Genomic DNA, 23,511 nt, shown 5'->3' on the forward strand with positions numbered 1-23,511 from the left:
GGGTGTGTGTGCATGTGCGTGTGTGTTTGTGTGTGTGAGAGAACGCGTAAAGTGTGTGTAGGGGTGAAATCGTTGTGCGGGACCAATGTGAGCCACTTTGCACAAATGGAGTCTTTTTCCACAGTTTAACTTGTGGGCTCTGCCCTATAAATAGCGAAGACCCAGTGATTCACAAACCTGCTCAATAGGTGCAAATACTAACCAGTAATAATAGAAGGGTCACTAATACAATTTTAAAAAAGGCAGCAGCTCATCACACACATTTCACAAATTGAAATACCAACCTTATTGACTAACAATATGTTCAACTCTTTCTGATGTAAAACATGTAAAAAAAAGTCTTTTCACATAGACCCACATAACACCTTTAAACCTCATTCACATTCCTTCAGTGGAGATGGTGAGCGATAACCAGAGGCCTTACCTTTGGGATGGCCAGCCTCTCGCTCCTCTCTGGAGGTTCCTCAGAGTCAGAGCAGGGGTGGCTGTCGCTGAAGGTCAGTAAGGGGCTGAGGCGAGGACGATGCAGGGGCTGGAAGGTGAGCTGAGTGCTCAGCAGGTTACTGACAGCCCGCAGTGAAGTGCAGGTGTTGGGAGGAAGAGATGGATCAGCCAGCAGGTCTGTGATCATCCCATGGGCCTCGCCCATCACCGCTATGTCCACTGTCACAGTGGTGCCTGAGGACTGGAGAGAAGGAGAAGGAGTGGGGAGGGTACGAGAGAGGGAGAGAGGAAGAGAGAGAGAGAGACAGAGAAAGAGAGAGAGAGAGGGAGACAAAGAGAAAAAGAACCTTAGCTCATCTGCACATCTCAGCAGTGACGTGATGCAGGGCTGATGTCACAGCACACTGACGCAGGGACTGACGCTACCCTGGACCACTCTACTGTATAAGCATGCAGAACAGAGGAGAGAGAGAGAGAGAGAGAGAGAGAGACAGAGAGAGAGAGAGATGTGGGCCTGCGAAAAAGATATCATGAGAGTATGGGAAGAGAGATAAAGGGCAACATGCAGAGTGTACTAGAAGGGGATAGGACGGCTATATCGCTTCCTCCCATTTCGCTCTCTCCCATCGCAGAGCCTCAGAAAGTAGACAAAGACAGTGAGAGAGGGAAAAAGAGAGGCCAAGACAGACAGAAAGAGAGACTGGCTGGAACTAGATTTGCTAGAATATGGTCCTCCACAATTAAGAGAGTAAAAGAGAAAAGACAGAAAGACAGAAAGAAAAAAAGAAAGAAAGAAAAAGAGAGAGAGGGAGAGAGAAAGAGATTCGGAACTTGGATTTAAGGATACTGACAAGTAGCATCTGTTTATAGGGCAGGAACATATGGTGAAACCCTTCAGCATGGCTTCCCCCGTCACCACAATAACACAGTCAGTACAAACAATAACATATACTTCCAAATACTTCAGAATAATGTGAATAAGAGCATCAATCACACAAATACATTAAATATCTCTGGAGTATACTTAGTTACGAAATATTGTTATGCTATACTAGAACACAAAGCATGATAAGAAAAGAATGCATTGTTGTAATTCATGCGGTTGGTTTTCTTCTAAATTTACCTGACTGAAAATCTATTTTTGTATTTATTCCATATTAGGAGGAAGAGAGACACAAAGAGTGCCCATCAGCAATGATGCAACCGAGTAAAAAAAAAGTGTCTAAGTATCCGTCCATTCATCTGTGTGTTCATTCAGGCTGTTCACTGCTGACTGCATTCAGTGAAGGCCCACCCTGTGACAGAAAGATACACAGTTGCCACGGCAACCAGCTCGGCTCTGCTGGGTCTTCCCTCCTGCGTGTGCTCATGAGTACCTGACAGAAACATTTCAGTGGCCTCGTTTCTGCTGTCTACTCAATGTCCATATATCAAAAGTTCCATGAGAAGACAGCATTAGGCATTCAGACACCACTGAGTCTTGGGATCTCACTGACTGTGAAACAAACCTGCTCGTGCACACCATCACACACTCGGGCTTACAGCAATGGTGCAAAACACCCATTCGACCATGCAAAAGTGCTCTTTTGCTCAAATCGAGCACATGCAGAAGCCCAGCTAAGCGGCCCCAGCCCAGATCTCGATATAAAGAACCACGACTAGGCAGCACAGCTCAGATCCCATTATAACTCAGTCTGAGCAGATCTCAGTTCTGATCTCAGGCCCCACCAGCAGGATCTGCCTGGGTCCTATCCCACATAACCACCCCCTCTGATAAATCTCAACTTTGCTCCACAACTATCTGAGGAAACTCTCCTATTTGTTTTCAGATTTTTCTGATCCCACTTTTCCTTCCTCTCCTTCATTTCTTCCCTTACTCCGGCACATTCCTCTCATCCCTGAGACCTTGTCTAGAGGAAAGAACAATATTTGACCCTGAGCTGCAAGACCTCAGTGTTGTCTTAAACCATGAATGCAAGGGGTTGATCTTATCACACTGTTCATGTCAACTAATGGACAATAGGACAAAGAAGTTTCACAAAAATATCGTTAGTCATGTATCTTCACAAAGAAAAACACAAAAGAGATCCAATAATGACAGGCTGTTTTTGCTTTGAGAAGATAGGCGATCAATATGAGGTGATAATTAGCTAAGGTGCAACGTGCTAGTTGAGAACAGAGTGTAATGACAATGGAAAAGTATTCAGTGTGTGACAGCCATCTTTTTTAAGAGTTTGTCACACAGTCATACGGCAAAGGGGCCTTGGGACAAGCAGGTAGCACCCAAAGTACATGAATTCAGCAAGGATTAGCTAAAATACGCTTTCACACTTTGAAATCAAGGTAACCACGCTGAGATACTTTCACACCACAGTTCTGCCGTCACCTCTCTGTCAAGGTAGGTGTGTGTATTCATCCCTCTCCCCAAGAGAGTCAGACAAAGGACTCTAGGGAGTAGAATTAACAGGACACAGAGGAACTGAACAGCACTTCATATATGAGCCAGTTTTTTTTCCAGAAAACCAATTTGCAGTCCCTGGGTTTGTATGAATGAGATGTGAGTAAAGTCATAGTAAAGTAAAAGGAGGTATGAGAATAGGCAGCAGGGAGGACAAAGGACATTGACATAGTGCACCATGTATGCATCATGTGAAGGGTCACATCAAGGGCAGAGTACAAAGCACCACATGAAGTGCTGACAACTGCCAGCCAATAGCTGCACAGGCATATTAGTAAATCACTGATAATCCATCAGTCCAAAAACTGAATCTCCTGAAGTCAGTGCTGAAAGAGTGGCTAAAAGAGATATAACCTTTTGACCAGAGCAGTACAACTGTCAGGCTCATGATGGAATCCATTTGTATGTCTTCCCAGTGACTGAAAATCTGACCCAGTCTTCTTTACTCCACTTACCGTACTGGATTCATTCAACATCTATTCTGACCATCCAGAGCTATAACACACAAACTAAGTCAAGTGATATGACTACATGCCTCGTGTTCAAACTACAACAAAATAAGCAACAGAAACACACCAGTGAAGGTACAGCTGGACTGTTACATATTCACAAAAAGGCAGACAAACAGGAAGAGGTAAACAAAACCTTCACAACCAAATCAGTCTACTCAGAAACATACTGTATCCTGGGGCAAATTACTCTTGCTCATACACGCCTGCGTGCACACACACACACACACACACACATGCATACAGGCACTCATGCACGCGCACGCACACGCGCACACACACACACACACACACACACACACACACACACACACGCATACAGGCACTCATGCACACGCACGCGCATGTGCACACACACACACACACACACATGCATAGAAACAAAACAGTTAATTCCTAATGGTTATAGAAATGTTCAAACAAAAAAAGGGGGGGAGGAAAATCTGTCTTTGATGAGCGACCCATTCTTGGGCTAGTTGTGTAAGCTCTCCAGCACTGGGCTGGAATTCCAGGTGTAGGGCACAGACAGTATTTTTTTCTCTTCATCTGAAGTGGTCTGGCCAGAGGGGTCAGCCAAGAGAAGAATAAAGGATGATTAAATATAGCTTTCTGTGAAAGGCTGCTTAAGTGCACTGAGACTACATACTTCCTTGTATAGGAGCCCTTGCTTTCTTCCTTTTTTCCTGCTCTGCTTTTCCTCTCTCTCTTGCTCTTATCTTTCACTCTGGCAGTTATTAGAGTTATGTAAAAATAGCATACCGCGTAGTTGGATACAACATGTCACAATAGGACTTAACGTAGATATCGCAATAGGATTGAATATAGCAATTACATTTATCATGGATACATAGAGTAATAAATTATTCAATATGGCATAAAAAGTATGAAAAGGACAACAGTTGCTTGTTTTGGTTGAGATAAGCAACTGACTGAACACAGTGAAATATCTATATTGGTTAAATTGGACAATGTATTAAATAATGAATGGATAGATTCTTTTTTTTTTTTTAGTGTGGCCACCAGAGCTGAAATATCTGCTGTGTTGTTTGAGATCGCCTCACTCTGAACAAAACACATTATACTGCTCTTAACTGTCTGCTTTATGGCATCCTGTCATCCAGACACTTGTGTATTACCTGCCATTAATGCCCTGTCTCAGCTGCTAATGCCCCTGTAGGAGCATGGATCAATGTCTCTGTGTGTGTGCGTGTGTGTGTATGTGTAAGTGTGTGTGTGTGTGTGAGAGAGAGAGAGAGAGAGCGAGCGCAGCAATCCTTTGTTTGTGTGTGTATACAATGGAAGGAAAACCACACCCACACATAAACACATCATCCAGAGAGACCACACCCACACATAAACACCCCACCCAGAGAGACCATACCCACACATAAACATGCCTCCTAAAGAGACCACACCCACACATAAACACGCCATCCAGAGAGACCACATCCACACATAAACACGCCACCCAGAGAGACCACACCCACACATAAACACTCCACCTAAAGAGACCAAACCCACACAAACACTCCACCTAAAGGGACTGCACCTACACATTTAAACACCTCACCTAGAAAGACCACACCCCAAGATAAACACCCCCGCCAGAGACCACACCCACACATAAACATGCCTCTTAAAGAGACCACACCCACATATAAACACATCACCCAGAGAGACCACACCCACAAATAAACACATCACCCAGAGAGACTGCACCTTCACATAAACACATCACAGACATACAAACGCATACTCAGATTCACGACAGCAGAATAATAAGAAAAAGGAGAAAGAGAGAAAAACACAGTGAAGTGGGCTTGTCTCTTTCTCTCTCTCTCTCTCTTTCTCTCTCTCTCTCTCTCTCTCTTTCTGCCTATTCAACACAGATACCATGTGAGTAAGTGCAGAGAACAGGCTGCATGCCTGCACACAAGGGTGGCTCACGCGCACATATACAGTCATCCACACAGATGGTGAACTATATCCACAGGCAGAGGAAGAGCAGCCAGGCATAAGACAGAGGGACACACACACATGCACACAACCCAGATGAGGTGCCCTGTGCACACACAATTACACACACACACACACACACACACACACACACACAACTAAGCTGAGATGTCCCATAAGCACACTGTACACACTTATAATGACATCTCAACACTGTCACACAGGAATCCAATAGAAGCACAGAAATGGAAATAAGCAGGATCTCATTGGTTCTCAGGTATCATATGACTTTGCCCTGCAAATAAGTAATCACCATGGCAACATGGCTGATTGCGAGGTCACTGACCTGTGTTCTTAAAACAGGATGGCATGTAGTTCTACAGGAATGGGATGTAAGATCACCACAGCTACTTTCAGTTGTTGGACCACATTAGCTAAAAGCTATATCTTAAAATTATGCCTTATCCTTTAACGGAAAGTGACTCTGCGTTAGATCCAGCTTAAGACAAACAGGTTCCAGAGAGTTGTTACTAGTGATCACTGTAGTTTACTAATTTTGACTTAAAAAGCACACTCTGTACTATAGAACAGTTAGCTCTTGTTTGTCTTTTCAGGTGAGCAGAACTGCCAAGATGTGGCAATAAGGCAGTATGTGGGAAGTCATAACCTCCAAAAGTGAGTGGTTTACAGTCTCGTTAGACTGATTCCTTGACCACAGGAGAATGTTAATGACTCTTTCTGGAACTCACTCCCTCTTCCCAACATCACCTTATCAAACCCAGGAGTGGGGATCATTAAACGGTCTATCATCTCTTCCCACACCCACATGCTTTACAAGAGAGTCCGCACTGACACCTGCATGTTACAAGTCCCTAAAAACTGCATTTCCATATTAATGGCAGATGTCCACTACTACCACAGTTTACAGTTTGTGTAACTTTCAATGCAGTATTACACATACTGTGTGGGAGCAGTTTATATTTATATGTGCAGAACCTGCGTTGCTCACTGTATCTAGCTATGTGACTACCATCTTATGCATTTTTAAGTCCTTATGTATTTGACAAGCCCCATTTTTTTCACTTCTACTTTTGGAGAGGACTTATTTTCAAATAGCACTCTAACTCGTGTTCCAAAACCAGTGTGTTTCTAGGGATTATCCAAATATTGAGCTTGAATCCTCTCCAGGTATACCTGTCTTCTCCTTCTGAAACATAAAACATCACCTGAAATCTTTCTCTATGCGTCCGTTTAAAAACAACACAGAGCGGGAGAAAACGAGCTGACTAATGTGTGCTTGTTGGCAGTGAAGGTGCCAGACAGTTTGGATAAATCCCTGTGGAACAAAAGTGATTTGTACAGACTTCGAGCTCCTCTTGCCAAGCACAAAACTCTCACTCTAAATACACTGAGCTCAATTAAGAGACAAATGCCTTTGAATCACACATCAGAAAGCCTGAAACAAGTTTTACACACCAATACCTTCTAACACCTTCTCACTCCTGCTTCGCAAAGCTGACTCAGAGTCAGTACAGACATTATGTAGCATTATGTAGCTCCATACCACACTATGTCAGATGCTTTACTAATTACTTTAAAGTATTAATCATCATAAACAATAGCACAGACCAGAAACGATAGCACAATATGAAATACTCAGTATGACTGAGAAATGTGATGCTCTGAGAGAAAAGAAATCTCTTTTCCACAGTGGAACTGAAGTAATGAAGATGTTCACACCTGATTTGGATGATGAGGTCTTATCAAACAGTGGCCCGTGGTGCCTCGGCAGTGCCTCCTATTCAGCATCATTACCCCAAACAGAATATCTCTTCAATACTGATTTTTGTTCTTCTAGTGGGTTCTGCTCAAGAAGATTTACACTTTCTGTCTGAGCTTCATACAAACCTGGCCTCTTCCTTACACACACACACACACACACACACACACACACACACACACACACACACACACACACACACACACAGTCATAGCTCACAAATGACCACCACACCTCTGCTGCTCAGCTCTGGACCAATCACGTGAGGTGATGTGGGTAGGTGCTTCCACACAGCACAGGAAGCATTTATATTGAAAATAGTCTGTTGCTAGGTGACAGCAGGGCAAAGGACAGTACCTCAGGCCCACACAGTAAATAGTTGTTTGGGCTAAATTGGTGGCAACAACACACCACCCTCCACCTTCACTCAAACTCTTAATGATGCAGATGGAGAGTGGAGAGAAAAAGGCAAAAGCTTTCAAACTCCAAACGAGAGCAATTTGTCCATTTAGTCCAACAGGAGTGACAGAGAGGTGAATTCTGGGAAAATGAATGATACCTGGACCCTACTAGGTTTTCACAAACATCCAGCATTTTCTTAGTCCTCATCTACAACAGAACTGGTATAGTAGTGCCAATGTTTACTTTGTCACACACCTTTTGCAGGTATTAGAAACAGGCCTTTAGAGAATGTTCCACTGTTGAAAAAAAGTGAGAAAAATCGATAGACGGAAAGCAATGTGGACTCAAACACAATGATCCCAAATGACCACAGTTCATGCCTTTGCTATAGCCTCAGTTCATACATGCACAAATACACCTGCACATTCTCCACTGATTAACTCTGTTAACTACTCACAGCAGATTTCACATGTACAAAGGAAAACATACCTGTTCAAAAGTTATAAAAAAAAGCTCTATAGACATGTATAGGAATAGTGAGTGGAGATAGGACAGGTTACTGAATTATGATACCTGAGAAACAGGATCATTAGAACAGGCTGCCATCGATATACAGATGAGAAGATTCTTCTGATAAGAAAATACATGCACATATTTGCATGCAGGCAATAAGAAGCATGCCCACCCACTCTCTCTCTCACACACGCACACACACACACACACACACACTCACACACACACACACACACACACACATTCAAGCACATGCACCGTCATCATTCATTTCTAAGCTCAACTTTTATAACCAGTTTCTTTTATTCCTGATGCGCTGGAGTGACACTTCTGAATTTTTATAATAACAAAGAGACACCCCACTATCATTTTTCAGTGAAGGCGGTGAAAAGTCTGAAGACTTCAAATAATCTCAGAAAAAGCATTTTCATTTGATCACCCCTGATCAAGCCAAAATATCAGGAATAAGAATACGAATAAGAGAGATTTGTATGTGTGGTTCACATTTTTGTCTTATCACACAGTAACAGTTATAAAACAGGGTCTATCTCTCTCTACATTATCCTCTTCCCTCTCAGTGGACCTGCTGTAGCACCAAAGCTAATGTAGAACTAGCTGAGAGACAGCTGTTTTCTCAGGTCCAGCTTAACCTCAATGAACAGCACTTTGGTAATATCCTGGCTTCCATTTCACTCCATCCACCTCTCTATCAACACTATAATAGCCTTAATAGCCACCTATATCTGCTATCAGTCTGCCTAACCCCTGAGCTCAGGGCTTACCAGACAAAATCCCCTCATTGGAAACCGGTCAAAAGATGGCTTGCGTGGTGTGGGTGGATGCCCGGAGAGCCAATGACACAAAGCATGATCCTAAAATCCATCATCAAAAAAATGACCACATGATCATATCAGATAATGGACTGCTCTCTACAAACCATGGGATCTCACAGATTCAGAACAGAAGAATCAAAAATGTCAGGGGCGAGTACTGGTCCTCGTCTGAATGGAACACAGTGGACTCTTAAGTTGGCACATCATTCTTAATATGAAGTGTGAAATTGTGACATTGTACCATCACTCACTGAAAATACATTTTAACATAGTAATACAGGCAGAGTATACCTGTGTTAGAGAGAAATGAAAGTAGGACGCATCCACACACACATGCACACACACATGCACACACACACACACACACACACACACACTCTCACACACACACACACACACACACACACAGAGGTACTGTATGTTGTCTTTAAAATGCACGCGCACAAAATGCCCCTCACAAATAACCTGAGTTTCCTTCATTGTTACACTGTGCTGTGAACACTCTCTAAAATGAGAAATAGATATGGCGTGATCACGAATCATCACGATAAGCAGGCTACACTGAGAAATACTGCATCTCTTTCTTTCTTGTGCATTCCTTTACTCTCATTACCTAGTTCCAACCACACACACACACACACACACACACACACATGCGACCGTGACTAACCTGAGATCCTCGGGCTCCTCTCTTGTGATCCCATTCCTGCTGTGGGAGCATCTGCAGACAGACAAACAGAGGAGAGTCACCCACACACAGTGTAGGAGCGCATTTCCCATTCACAATAAACCAGCACTACCTCTAGTACAGCTAGTGCTGCGTCTACACTTCATCACTGTACCCTTAGCCTCTAAAAATACAGCAAGACAGAAATAGAGGGAGGGGAGGGGGGGGGCAATGCAGCACTCCAGGGACACTTCTCCTCTCCTCCCCTCCCCTCCTCACACACACTCTTTCCATTTTGTTCAACAACGCACACTCATAATTCAATTTCACAGCCAAGCTCGTTGTGCTCAGTTCTCCGATGTGTGTAATGTGTCCTCCCGGGTTGTAAACTTTATACACTCTAATTAACACAGCTCAGGAGTTCCTACAGGCAGTGAAAAGATGACTGCGCAAGCTCAGGACACCAGCACTAAGAGGGAGGAGAAAAGTTTCTAACAGCTAACTGTAATTGAACGTCATACAACTCTAACTGTCTCAAATGGACAGGAATGACACTGGCTCCCCTCTTAAAACCAGTGAGGGGGAGTATGGGATGTCTTTTCAATGTTCCCACAATGTTGAAAATAAAATTAACCTCGTAGATGGCGGTTATTTTGATAAAGCTTTGAGGCAGTTATAAATTTCAAAAGAAGGGGCAGTGCATTTGTTTGTTGAAATATTTTCCAAAAAGAGAAGAGAGCCAAACAAATTCTCTCCATGGTTTATGGCCAGCAGGACTGTACAGTAAACCAGATATGTCTGTGTCCAAATTTGTATCCATATTGACGAAGTCCATTACTCCAAGCACTCTGGGACGCTGTGTGCCCTTGCACAAAATGGGCACACTGCACCCAAATACCATTACAAAACCATTGTACCCAGGGGATCTGTCTGCCCAGGCTGGAAGTGCCCTGAACACAAGGTTAACAAAATGATTGCCCTATTGTCACTGAAAACAGACGTCAATTTTAAAACTGAGAATAAAATACCACCGTTCTGCCACTGTGCCATATTAGGAACATCTTCTCTGGCAACCTCCCTAAACCATTTTCAATTCAAAAATGGGAATTCTAATTGGATAACAGTATTTTTTTTTCCATACATTTTTATTTCTTCGCAATGAGACAATATTGCTACAGAGAGCTCAAAACGCTGCCATCCAGGACGAGGCACCGTCATTGCTACAGCATCTGACAAATTTTAGGCAGCTACTTGTAATTACATAACCTTATGTAATCCTCCTCATCCTCACTGGCTGATAGAGCCTTGCACATTATTCCAACACTGAACTTTAAGGGTAGAACAAAGTCACAGAAAATAATTTCAGACTCGCCTCCATTTAATTCTTTCAAAAAATTCCTGATTATAAAAGGAAACCATTTCGCTGAGTCTACTGTCTTTTCGTCATATCTTTATTTTTTGACCAATCTTATAGAGAGCTACATTTGTGAAAGTGAAATTCATACACAAATAGCATCTGTTTAAAAAGTCTACAGCCAACCATCATTTGTAAGCTAGAGAACATGCCATTAAATAGGAGATTTAACTACTATGGTGACAATCTCAGCTCTTTTCACTGAACAGATGTGTATGATGTAGGGACGCTGCACATCATGAAGAAAATCGCCCGTCAGGCCATAAATAAATAATGTTTCAGAAATAAACAGCTTTGAGGTAGTATCACGTGTAAAGGGCCTTTCTCTCTCTCTCTCTCTCTCTCTCTCACTCTCTCTCTCTCTCTCTCTTTTTTAAAGTTGTCTACATTTTTCATGGAAACCCTTAAGGCTTTCCAAAAACTGCACTGGGGCATTTTCCTAGAATCACAGAGCACCTAGCGGATGGAGTAATGCTAGTATAACTCTGAGCAGAGGTCTGCTCTGCTCTACTCTGTGAAAATCATTAACCATCTCCATTTAAAATAACAAGCAAGAGGTTTTCCATAGGCTTTTTTCCCTCTGGTCAAGGCGGAGTCTGTACTTACAGACACTCACTTGAGAAGTGTGCTGTAATTCTTGCTATAGTAATCTATGCCACTGATCAAAATAAGTACGAAGAACACCTCTTTCCACTTTTCCAATAGGATGACGTGATAGAAAAAAAGAGTTTCTGTTGTTCGTGTCAGCTTGGTAAATGACAGATGAGGCAATCTGTATAATAAGAGGATGATGCAGTGGTGGGTTAATTTAGCGTGAACAAACCAAAACCATTGGCACTGCTTCCGGAAGGGCTTCTGTCTTTCTTTTGGGACCCTCTCCGTCTCCCTGTGCCAACGTGGCAGATCGCTGGCGTTAGCTCCCCGAATTTCCCAAGATTCAGCCCAGCACTCAGTCACATCAACCACTATTTCAGCTCTAATGCACTTGATTAATAATGTAAAGACAGTGAAAGAGCAAGAAACCATACAGGCCTATACTGGATTACCATTCACAGTCTCACAATGATTCATTCATAACAAACGCCAGGCATGTTGTCTAATCCACATGAACAGTGCACGCTCAAAAGGGCCACTGTTCCCTTTAAATCAGTCTGAAGTCACTTGGAGAACTGAAAAGCTTCAGAACTGAGAACTGGCATAGAAATGATGAGAAGATGAAGAATAAGGCAAGACACAAAGACAGATCACACAGTCAAAGCCAACATTTCAGTTGCAAAAGAAGATCCAGTTTCATACATAATACATTCATGTGGTGTAAACAAACAGACTATGGACAGGGTGATCCTACTTTTTAATTTTCAGGCAAAACAATACATTTTTCTTTTAAGGAGTCATAACAAGGAGTCCAAAAGCAAGGAGGAGTTGGAGTCTAAGAGCAAGAACATGATTTAATGTTTGTTAGACTCCTTTAGCCAATGTCACTCAGGTAGAGTCAGACCTTTTTGGCCAATCTTCCTCTTCATGGTGCCGCTCATATCTGAAGTGCAGAGGTGCTGGTGACCCATAGGGGGAACTGTTTGCATGACAAGTGCACGACAAGGAGTCTGAAGACAGTAACGGCAGTGATGTATGAAAAACATACGTGCAAAATTTGGTTCAAAAAGAGTAGAGTCATTTTAGAAAACTTGTTAAAAAGTGCAAGAATTGAAATATTTCCAGGAGAAAGTTTCTGTTCAGTCAAGCCTCCATCATTTGATGTAACTGTATTACTCATAAACCCATGGACACAAATGAGAACTGAGAGCCATAATAACAGATCATAAGGCCCCTAACCACTATATAAATCACTACACGGGCCACTGAGTCATGAGAATTTGTGGTTGATGTGTGTGCTTCAGAAGTCCTACGAAAATACAAATAAAGACGCCTGTACAATGCCGAAACACATAAATCTTGATGTCAGAACATTAAGTCTGCTCAGAGTCTTAAATCAGTAGGGTGACATTCAGCATACATCAAAAACACAGCACTGTGAATGAATCACTACAGCAGCCCTAATCCTCTTTCCTCATACGCACACATACACATACACACACACACACACACACACACTTTCTCTCTCTCTCTTTCTCTACAGCAAGACTGAAAAAATAGCTCAATTCATTAAACAGACATTGTTTAAAGAGAACTTCCAAAAGCTTTATTACCAGAGCTAACAGGACACAAGCCAGCATGAGCCACACAGACCCTGCAGTTGCAGTGTACATTAAACCTATTTCACAATTAATTTTCTTCCCCATATCACAGGAAAGCTCCCACATAAGCCAGTGAAACATTATCTCTGTGAGCTAAGTCCACTTTGCCTTCAGAATTTCATCAACTCAGATATCCATCTCAAGATCCATTGGACAGGAGACACATCCTGAGCGATTTGGACGGGAAAAGCATGTTCTAGCTCACCCCTGACCCTTGGCCTTTGACCGGGTGAAAGACAATAAAGAGTAAGGTACTGAAACCATAGAAGTGATTATGGGACCCCCGGGAGACCTCAGACTTCCAGGAAACGAGAGGCTAGAGTGCAGAGATCTACTGGTCTGTAGTTCCGCTCCTTATGCAGCTCAGATTCTTCCAGAACATTAGCACATAATGACTGACTCATACTTGTAAAGGTGCTGTAAATGTGTTTAGGAAAAGTTGAAAGACTGCCATAGTGGTTCATTCAAACACACAATTTTACTAAGAAAAAAAGTTCAATGTTAGCCAGTTACCTGCTTACTGTAAAATATATACAGTATATCAACATTTGAAGATGTTTTATGAAAACTATGTAGAGAAACTGACTCATTCAGTGTTTCTAGTGTGAGAAAGAGGGAGAGAGAGGGAGAGAGAGAGAGAGAGAGATAGAAGGAGAGAGGACAAGAGAGAGAGAAAGAGAGAGAGAGCGAGAGAGAGAGAGAGAGAGAGAGAGAGAGCAAGAGAGAGCGAGAGAGAGAGAGCCTGCCTGTATACATCTGGCTCACACAGACTTGACCTTGGCCAAAGGATCATCTACTGTATTTGTTTTTTGACTGACCTCAGAGAGCTCCGCAGCCAACTCTTCCTCGGTCACACTTGCGTCATTCTAGAGGAAAGAGAATTTACTGTTCATGTCAATATGCATCACACACAGCCAACTGCTTAGCACCGAGGAAAACCTCATGGCACGAAAGACAACACCAGCTCCTCATGAAAAATCACAGTGCCTCTCAGCATTAAACAAGAACGCTCTTACCCCTAGACAGTACTGTATTGGCTCCTGTGAGAAAAATATACATATCCCAAAATGCAGTATTTCTACATTTCTTCAACTCTATTCTGTTTCACACTGGCTTCCATCCTGATAATCATTAGCAGTGTCTTGGAGTCAAAAAGTTTTTTTTTTTTTTTTATTAGAAGTTTTACTTCTGCTAAAGTATCCTGAAGGGCACCAGACTGCTGTTTAAAATGGGCTAAGTGATTCCATATTTTGACATGCCATGGTGCAACATTTGGAAATGAAACTGGAGAGAGCAGCAAATTGCTCGGTGAAACCCCATTTTGTGTTTGTGGTGGTGCGGAACTTTGGAGCGTCATAAGCGGTGCTAACAGTGTATCACTGCATGTTAGACAGCATGAGCAATGGAAAGACTTGACTGAACCAGACCACTTTTAAGCTATAAAACCCAGTGAAAAAGCACATATACTTCTCTAATACATAATATATGTATGGAGGCTTGCGTCAAACAAAGCACCAGTCATAAAACTTCACTGGGGGCAGTTGCGGAAAAAGTTAACTTTTAAGCTGTAAGTCACTCGTCCTTATTCATAAACTTATATTAGCTGAGAGTGAGAACTGTCATACACAACAGAGAGAACATCTTGTTTTCTAAGGGACAGCTCCGGACAGCCCATAAATTAAAGTGACATGTTTTCCAAATAATGTTAAAGCTGACATTTACCACCTGATTCGGAGTGGAAGGTGTGATTTAGAGCATGAGACAGTCAGCATCTGCGCTCGGTCAAACAGAGCAGCAGCAGGAGAGCTACTTATGCAAAGGTCAAACTGAAGAAGGATGGAGTACCGCGCCAGTTCTAGACAGTGATATTCAGTCTAAAGAGAGAACAATACACACAGAGAAAGCCACCAAAGTAACCTGTATAAATCCAAAAAAACCTACTGCTGTACCCCAGTGGAGTAAAATAAGGTCACTAATGACAGGGAGACTGTCAGATCAGTTTTGTGGTTACTAGTGACAGGCCTGCAGTACATTATAATAATGTGCACTCTAACTAACAGATGAAGTCAATTAAAGCTAACGGCAATGGGCATCAGCAGTCCATAAACAGTCACCATGCGTCACTGCATCAACAGAAACAATCAGCGTGTGAGTTGGTGTATGTGTGTGTATCTGTGTGTCTGTCTGTGTGTGTGTGTGTGTGCGTGTGTGTGACCCATAATGTAAGAACTTAGCATGTAACCTTTGGAGGTAGAGTTTGCAATGGGCAGCTGGAGGGTTGTAAGAGAATTCTATGACATACGGATATGTTTTCTCCGACCATAATAAGACTAACTGGTGTGACTTATATGTTACATCAGATTTTATTGCTTTAAGCCACTGGCAGGGGACTTATCCCCCACCACTGAGAGTTGTTGAGGTATTCATGAAGAAATAAATGTGAGACAAAATGAACAAAACAGTTGTGTGCTATTATTCTTGGATTACACTTAGATTTTCACACCTTTCACATCTCTTCTCATTTTCCAAATCATTTAGCACAGTTAGAAACTTTGTTTTCCTGGCCAAAAGTCTATTAGAAAAAAAAAAAGAAAACAGAACTGCAAACTACAGTGTAAAGTGACAATACCAACATTCTACTACAATTAATGTAAAGCAGATAATAAGACATTTCACTGTACCTGTCCAAGGTATATCAACAAATGATTCATAATTCACTCTATTCACTAATGTTCACTTTAATTTTAAAAACCGTATTCACTGTATATGTATGTAAACCCTGTCCAGATGAAAAAACGGCTTTCATCTGCCTTGGTTATTGACATCTGTTGAAGGCTATTTGCTTTCCTTTAGTGAACATATGGTGGTATGTATTCTTTTTTTTGCGTTGGTAGCAGTTCTGTACCCATTGTAGACCACCCAGGTCTGTATATGCTCAGTACTATGAGGTAAAATCCTAACAATGACATCAAATGGCCACAATGAATTTTCTGCTTGTTTTTCAAAAGGCAAGTTGTTGATGTCTTGCATCACTGTGTGCCTTACCTGCACATACTCTTCTCTTTTCACAATCAGTTTTTAAAACATCACACAGTAGAAAGTACACACAGGAAAGTTTTCTACGGAACCCTCACGTTACAGCTTAAGACTACAGATGAATAAAACAAAGCCTGGCGAATAAACAATGAGATAAACAATCTTCTTTTCCCCTAACAACAGGCCTTTGTAAATGTCACGCTCATTTGAACAACTCCCGACCAATGACAAGTCTCTTTTCCTGATTGGCCACATCCCTATTACCCAGAATGCATTTAGGCAGTGGTAGTCGTGTAGAGAGCGGCAGAAACACATGGTGCCTGTTCCCTCCAGAAGGACCTTGTTGAGTTTTAGTCTGCCAGCAGCACAATGGCAAGGAGGAACAAGCGCTGGCAGCTCAAGAGGTGCCTCTCCCCTCCCAGTCAACGCCACTGCCCGCCTGGCAGTCTGTCGCACGTCACGACAAGACCACTCCAGCACTGAGGGCCCTGACCTCATTAGCATAGTCATTATTAGCATGACCCCATAATGAGAGTGCAACAATGACTGCTTGCTGAGCACTTCAGCCAAGAGCCACGTGCCCCGAACACTGTTGCAAGATGTAGCCTACACAATTTTGTTCACATTTTCGTATCGCAAGCTCTCAGACCGTTAAAGTGATTGTGCTGTAACAGACATACACAATCTTCACCACAAGTGAAGCCAACATGCATCGACAAATGCAGCAGAGGCTGCAGGGTTGACAGTAGTAGGGCAGTGTAGTCCTAGCTGACAAGACAGTATGCTCAAACTGTCATTTTGAGCTATGCATATCACACAAGGTCATTTAAGCTTTGACTGTTTCTCACTAGGCTCAAGAGAAAAGCCCTTGTTGGAGATGACCTATAGAACTGTGTGTGTGTGAGAGAGAGTGTGTGTGTGTGCGCGTGTGCATGTGTGTGGTGTGTTTGTGTATTTCTCCTATGTGGTGGCTTCCTTATTGTTATCTGGACTTGTATGTACCCATTTATTTGACTACAGAATAAATATTTGCCTTGGCAGTGTCCGCAAGACACAGTGCAAGTAAGGGCCACTACGGGAATCCTCCTGCATTCCCAGAGGAGAACAAACGGACTCCGTCTCCACTTCACACTGCTCAGCACTCTGAGATTAATGTTAAATACATACAGCCCCTGCGCACGTGGAGCTAACACACTGCTTTTAGCTTCAGATGGCTCTCAAATGCACACATGAAGTCAGCACAGCCCGAAATGTCAAACGAGATACAAACGCACTTAGCTCAATGCAAGATAAGATTACAGCGAGTTGTGCTACAGCAGTACAGATGGAGACCAAAAGGACATTCTACAGTGTATTGACCTGAAGCAGGGAAGTAATGGCGAGAGTCAGTATATGGAAAGTATAACGTGAGAAACTACAGAATTTAGTTGAAGAAACAAACACTTATATACACAAACATATATTCACTATATCCTGTTCTAATGGTTAAGATGAACTGTTTCCTCACCACAAATGTAAAGCAGGGCAGAGGACAGAGTAGGGCAGAGACAGAGTAGGGCAGAGACAGTGTAGGGCAGAGACAGTGTAGGGCAGAGACAGTGTAGGACAAAGGACAGATTAGGACAGAGACAGAGTAGGGCATAGGACAGAGTAGGACAGAGGACAGAGCAGGGCAGAGGTCAGAGCAGGGCAGAGGACAGAGTAGGACAGAGGACAGAGTAGGACAGAGCAGGGCAGAGACAGAGTAGGGCAGAGACAGAGGACAGAGTAGGACAGAGGCCAGAGTAGGACAGAGCAGGGCAGAGGACAGAGTAGGACAGAGGACAGAGTAGGACAGAGCAGGGCAGAGACAGAGTAGGGCAGAGACAGAGGACAGAGTAGGACAGAGGACAGAGTAGGACAGAGACAGAGGACAGGGCAGGGCAGAGGACAGATTAGGACAGAGGACAGAGTAGGGCAGAGGACAGAGTAGGACAGAGACAGAGGACAGGGCAGGGCAGAGGACAGGGCAGGGCAGAGAACAGATTAGGACAGAGGACAGAGTAGGACAGAGGACAGATTAGGACAGAGGACAGAGTAGGGCAGAGACAGAGCAGAGCAGAGACAGAGGACAGAGCAGGGCAGAGACAGAGGACATCTTTCTGGAAAGTTTGAATCATGATGTAGAACACGTTATCCAGTATTTGGGTGAAGGAACACACAGTTACATATATCTATTTCGGGCCCTCCTTTTAGTCACAATGTCTTGCTTATTAACCACTAAGCACTCAGCAGAAAATTCTAGTCTCCACTGGCCACCCTCTCTGTCATTCCTTCCACCCAATGCTGACCTAGAGTCTCTCTTTCTGCGACGCAACCTACAGTGGTCAATGCAGATCGACTAAGCTGATTGGCACCTGGGGAAAGGGGGGTGGAGGTGGGGGGTGATGCTTGAAAGGGGAGCATTGTTTGTTGTGTCAAAGGGACCTGTGGGACAGGATGTAGATGACACACATTAAAGGCTCAAATCCCATCAGTACTGCTCATCAATGCTAATTAGGCCCAAATCTGCCAAGCGCGAGTCCTGTCGATCTACAGTGGGTTCCACTCCTGATTGCCTATTGATTTGATTAACTGTTTGCGTCAATCATGTCCCAGCAGACCGTGAACCAACTGCGTTAAACATCAGGTAAAGGGGGTGTGAGGTCGGGCATCTCCATGAATGCACCTCAGCCAGCTGGGAGAAAGAGTGTACTCATTTCTTACAGAGTTTATCTTTTGATCTTCCTGTGCTTTTATCATTCATTCTGAGATTTCATAAATGTTTCCATACAAAACCCTCATCCCGTTGCCCTTATTGACACAGGACCTGTGTTACATCTTAAAAATTAAACTTTTCCCTGGGAAAAGCATTGTTTGTAGGTAGGCAGTTTGACTGAATTAAAAGGGAATGTTAAGAGGTTAATTCCCATAAACTAGAGCTATAAAATGACTTCCATACTAAGTCAGTGAGACTGGGACTCATTAGCATTGTAAAGCCAGAAGCCACCCTGAAGCGTCAACATCTGGGCACCTGGTCAACATTCTCCAACTGGGAAATTTGCACTTTTTATTACAGCCTTTGCATTTGTCTAAACTGAACTAGAAAAACAGATTTCAGCTCTTTGAAAAAGAAATTCTCACTTTGAAAGTCCAGTACGCTCCACCAACTTCCTCATGCACCTTTCTCCAATGACACACAACACACAAGTGTTGATTGATTTAGCCTAGAACTAAAATCCACATTATAAATTTGTGGTGTATTTTTAGATAAGTGACTCACAAATTAAGGCTGTTAAGGCCATAATTCAAGTGACTAGAACTTCCCATGAGATAAACTAACACTTCTAAAATAGAACTCAGATGATGCCTAAATACTAATTGGTGGGTTAGAGCACGGGTAAGATTCTAATCAGTGTTCTAATCTATGACTGGGGACATATTGTGTCTCAATCAACTCTGTTTTTCCACGTGCTTGTATGTTGGTGACATCAGTGCAGGGCAGAGTGGGGTTCTGGCCGGGCTCTGATTGGGTTAGCCAGCTATAATGACTGTCCAATGGAGGGACAGCATTAACCCCTCGCCCTGGTGCAGCGACAATACAGATCACTTTCAGTGCTCTAATGAGGATGTGTCTGGTGTCCCTGATAAATGACATAACGTCCACCAGCAACCAGAGTGGAGATGTGAGTTCCATGCACACACACACACAAACAGGCACAGACACTCTTGTGCACGCGTACGCGAGCACGCACGCACACACACACACACACACACACACACACACACACGCACACACACACACACACACACACACACACACACACACAGGCTTTTCAATCCTTTCAGTCCTTAGCACGGTGGGTGACACTCCACAGACTTGTCTTTGCTATTCATAAGTCTAAGCACGACAGCACATCAAATCGTTACTTCCACAGAGTCAAAAGTCAGAGGTGAGAACAGGCATGGCTTCTGCATTCTAGGAATCCATTCATTCAAATTATAAGCAAAACCATAAAAGATACATGACCTGTAACTATAATCTAACTTTAGAAATAAAGCAGTTTTACAATCTTCTGAGAAAATCAATAAGCTTAAAACCTTTGTGCCCCAGAGGTCACCACAGGCACATGCAGAATTTAATTCAACGTTAAGATCATTCATAGACGCACACTGGGTACACACACTCGGTTTCTGAACCACTCAACTGGACTTCTACCATTTAAAATGTGCAGCCTGAACTCTACACATATTCAGTAGTTTTCTGGAAACAGATTACCGCTCTGGGTTATTCTCAATTGAAAAGCCCCCTTGTAGTCATAGAGTAAGCTTAATATGTGTTTGGAAAACATTGCTTTTTCTTTAATTTCTGAGAACTGCTCAGTTCTCAGGGCATGGTGCTCACTATCTGTTGAGGGCCTTGGTTACTCTATATTTATGGTCTTCTGGGAAGTCAGAGGCGTGAGCTTTCCGGGAGCCTGGGTTGTCTCAGTGAAAGTGCTGTTAGACCAATCAGAGAGGGTGACAAGAGGAGTGTTCTTGCTATCTGTTTCTGTGTGTGTGTGTGTGTGTGTGTGTGTGTGTGTGTGTGTGTGTGTGTGCGTGTGTGTGTGTGTGTGTGCGCCATGCAGGTGCACACTCCTCAGGTAGTGGTTGTGCAGCAGGTTTTCAACCCTGTCTACTCCAACAACTACACCAGTCATGCAATTTAGCTCCTAATACATAAATAGAATATTCGCAGATTGCATATTCATATGTATCCTAATTCATATATTGCATGAATATTATTTTAGACTTACAAATCAATCAATCTATCAGTCATCAAACAAACAAACAAACATGCAGACATACAACCAAACAAACAAACAGTTATTACAAATGGTTTGTTGTGAAAGTTATCATAAAGTGCAATAAAAAGCCACATTTGTCAGCTGTCTGTTCACATTAGTGAGATGGAGCATTCTGGTTCATTAAAGCTCAACAAGGTACATTCTGAGCTGGACAGCTTACACTGTGCATGGAGCAGAGAGTCTGAAAGACCACCATGAAAATGAATGGCAGCAGCAGATGAGAGAGCGAAGGAGATATAAAAAAAAAGATAAAAGATGAAGTCTGAAGCAATTTTGAGGGGTCATTTTTGTTGAGCGGAGGCCTGGGGGGGACCTTGAAATCAAGAGGAATATGTACTCTGTCTGAAGGAAGGTCCACAAATGCATTTCCCCACTAGCTCTAACTCTCACTCACAGCAACGTTACCATGGCGACATGTGTGGCAGCTGTGACGTGTCTGGAAACATCATGAGATTACTCATACCTAAGGTAGTGGTGACGCCATCATTTTTTTCTCTCTTTTTCCATCACACACACACACACACACACACACACACACACACACACACACACACACACACACACACAGATCAGAGAGTGGATACTGTGAAAAGCTAAACCACCAATCCATCCACATTGTCTTTCCTCCATATTCATGAAAATGAATCTACATCGACACATCAGATAGTTTGTGATAAAATACACATACCATTGATACGGAATACCCTCCCCCCAACCATCAGCACAGGAAAAGACGTGGAAACCCATCCATAAGCAGTGTCAGTACAAAAACTAACAGCGATTCATGAGCATTGTGAAGTCTTCTACTTGTGCAATCCATTTCAGTGATCCACTAAGCCTGTTTACGTCAACTGAAACCTTACCTTCAACAAAAACAGCAAAAGTATAGTCTACATTCCTCTTTCTTTTTAACTGGTTCATTTCTCTACCATACAAATACTTGTAAAGCATGGCCTCACATTTCTGCAAGATTCATTTGTTTGCATCCTGTCTCTCTTGATGATATATCTTTAGGAACAACATACTGTAGGGTATAGAGTTCTCATAATCTCCTGTTTAGGTTTCGCACAGATAGCTTTGACTTCCCAAAACTTTCAAATCAAAAGTCGTGATGGAAGGGGAACCATCATAGGGAGACTGGTACAAAAGGAGTGACTCAACAGCTATAACTGTATATTTAACCCAACTCTGGTCTTAAGTGCATGCTGGACATCTACACAACCTTTTGCATTAAGGATGTATCTGCGGGGGTAAGCCAAGTATCAAGACGGTGATTTGAAGCCTTTGCGTGAGTGCTGAAACTCACATAGCCTGGTAACTGCTCCTTACTCCTCTCAGTAACAGGCATTCCTCTGGCTTTATGCACGTGAACCTCAACACTGCAGCTCCCTCCATTCACTCCCTCACTGCTCACAGCCAATTAATCCAGCCAAGCGTTAGCCTCTACACTAATGGCACGCCACTCTTGGGTTACTCACATAGCACTGACTTCCATTAATGTCAGTCTGAATGAGATTACATGCATCAGAGCTTGCATGCTCAAGTTGAGCTTAACACACACACACACGCACGCACACACACACACACACACACACACACACACACACACACACACACACACACACACACACACACACACACACACACACTGTCTAAACCCAGATACTGTGTATGTGACATTGCATGTTTGTGCTGTTGCACTTGCCTGAATATCATAGTTTATAAGCACCTTGACATGGGAAATCCATTTCTTAAGGTAATATGTTAGAGCTAGAAGACATGCAAGAGAGTATAAATATTATCCACTTTTATACATTATAAATACATTATACATTTATTACACCAACCATTATATGTTATGGTCTTAACACTAAGTTCATAACCAGAGCAGTCGATTAAATTGATGTCTGTTAAAATGCAGAACAAGTTTAATTATGTGATGCACGATCACTCTAATCACTTTCTGTGGAATGTGTAAGTGTTTAACACATAAATCCCTCCTGAGCATAAAACAGAAAATAAACAACGCAACACAACTGCATGACCGACTGTAATTTGGAAGAACAGTAATGAGGGAAAATGTAATTAATTAAAAAAAATACAGATATCACTATTGGCCGTATAGACCACAGAAGTTTTCCACAACCTCTATCCACACAATTTTGCACGGTTTTGCAGAGGTAATTTCAAGAGTGTAGCTTGTTAACTCAGCCATGAGTGAAGTCAACCTGCTCTGGTAAGATCCAACGGTAAGTTGCTCAATGGTTTCCCTGCACAAACACCAGTTTAAAACAGTCTCTTACTTCAGATAATAACACATTTGGTTAAAAAAAATCCTATTAAGCTGTACTGATTTATCTTTCAGAAGGTTTTGTT

At 42.7% G+C, this 23,511-nt stretch overlaps 1 protein-coding gene across 1 annotated transcript in view; it reads right to left on the reverse strand.

The window, feature by feature from the left end:
- The window catches only part of pde3a (phosphodiesterase 3A, cGMP-inhibited), a 51,786-nt gene that overhangs the window by 15,478 nt on the left and 12,797 nt on the right, over positions 1–23,511 (reverse strand). The window contains exons 2-3 of the mRNA XM_030770437.1: positions 9,566–9,616; positions 425–685 (exon numbers count right to left, since the gene is read on the reverse strand). Of these exons, the coding sequence (XP_030626297.1) occupies positions 425–685; positions 9,566–9,616 (312 nt within the window). The remainder of the gene's footprint in view (positions 1–424; positions 686–9,565; positions 9,617–23,511) is intronic.

Source organism: Chanos chanos, chromosome 1 (genome assembly GCF_902362185.1).
Source record: "Chanos chanos chromosome 1, fChaCha1.1, whole genome shotgun sequence".
NCBI lineage: Eukaryota > Metazoa > Chordata > Actinopteri > Gonorynchiformes > Chanidae > Chanos > Chanos chanos.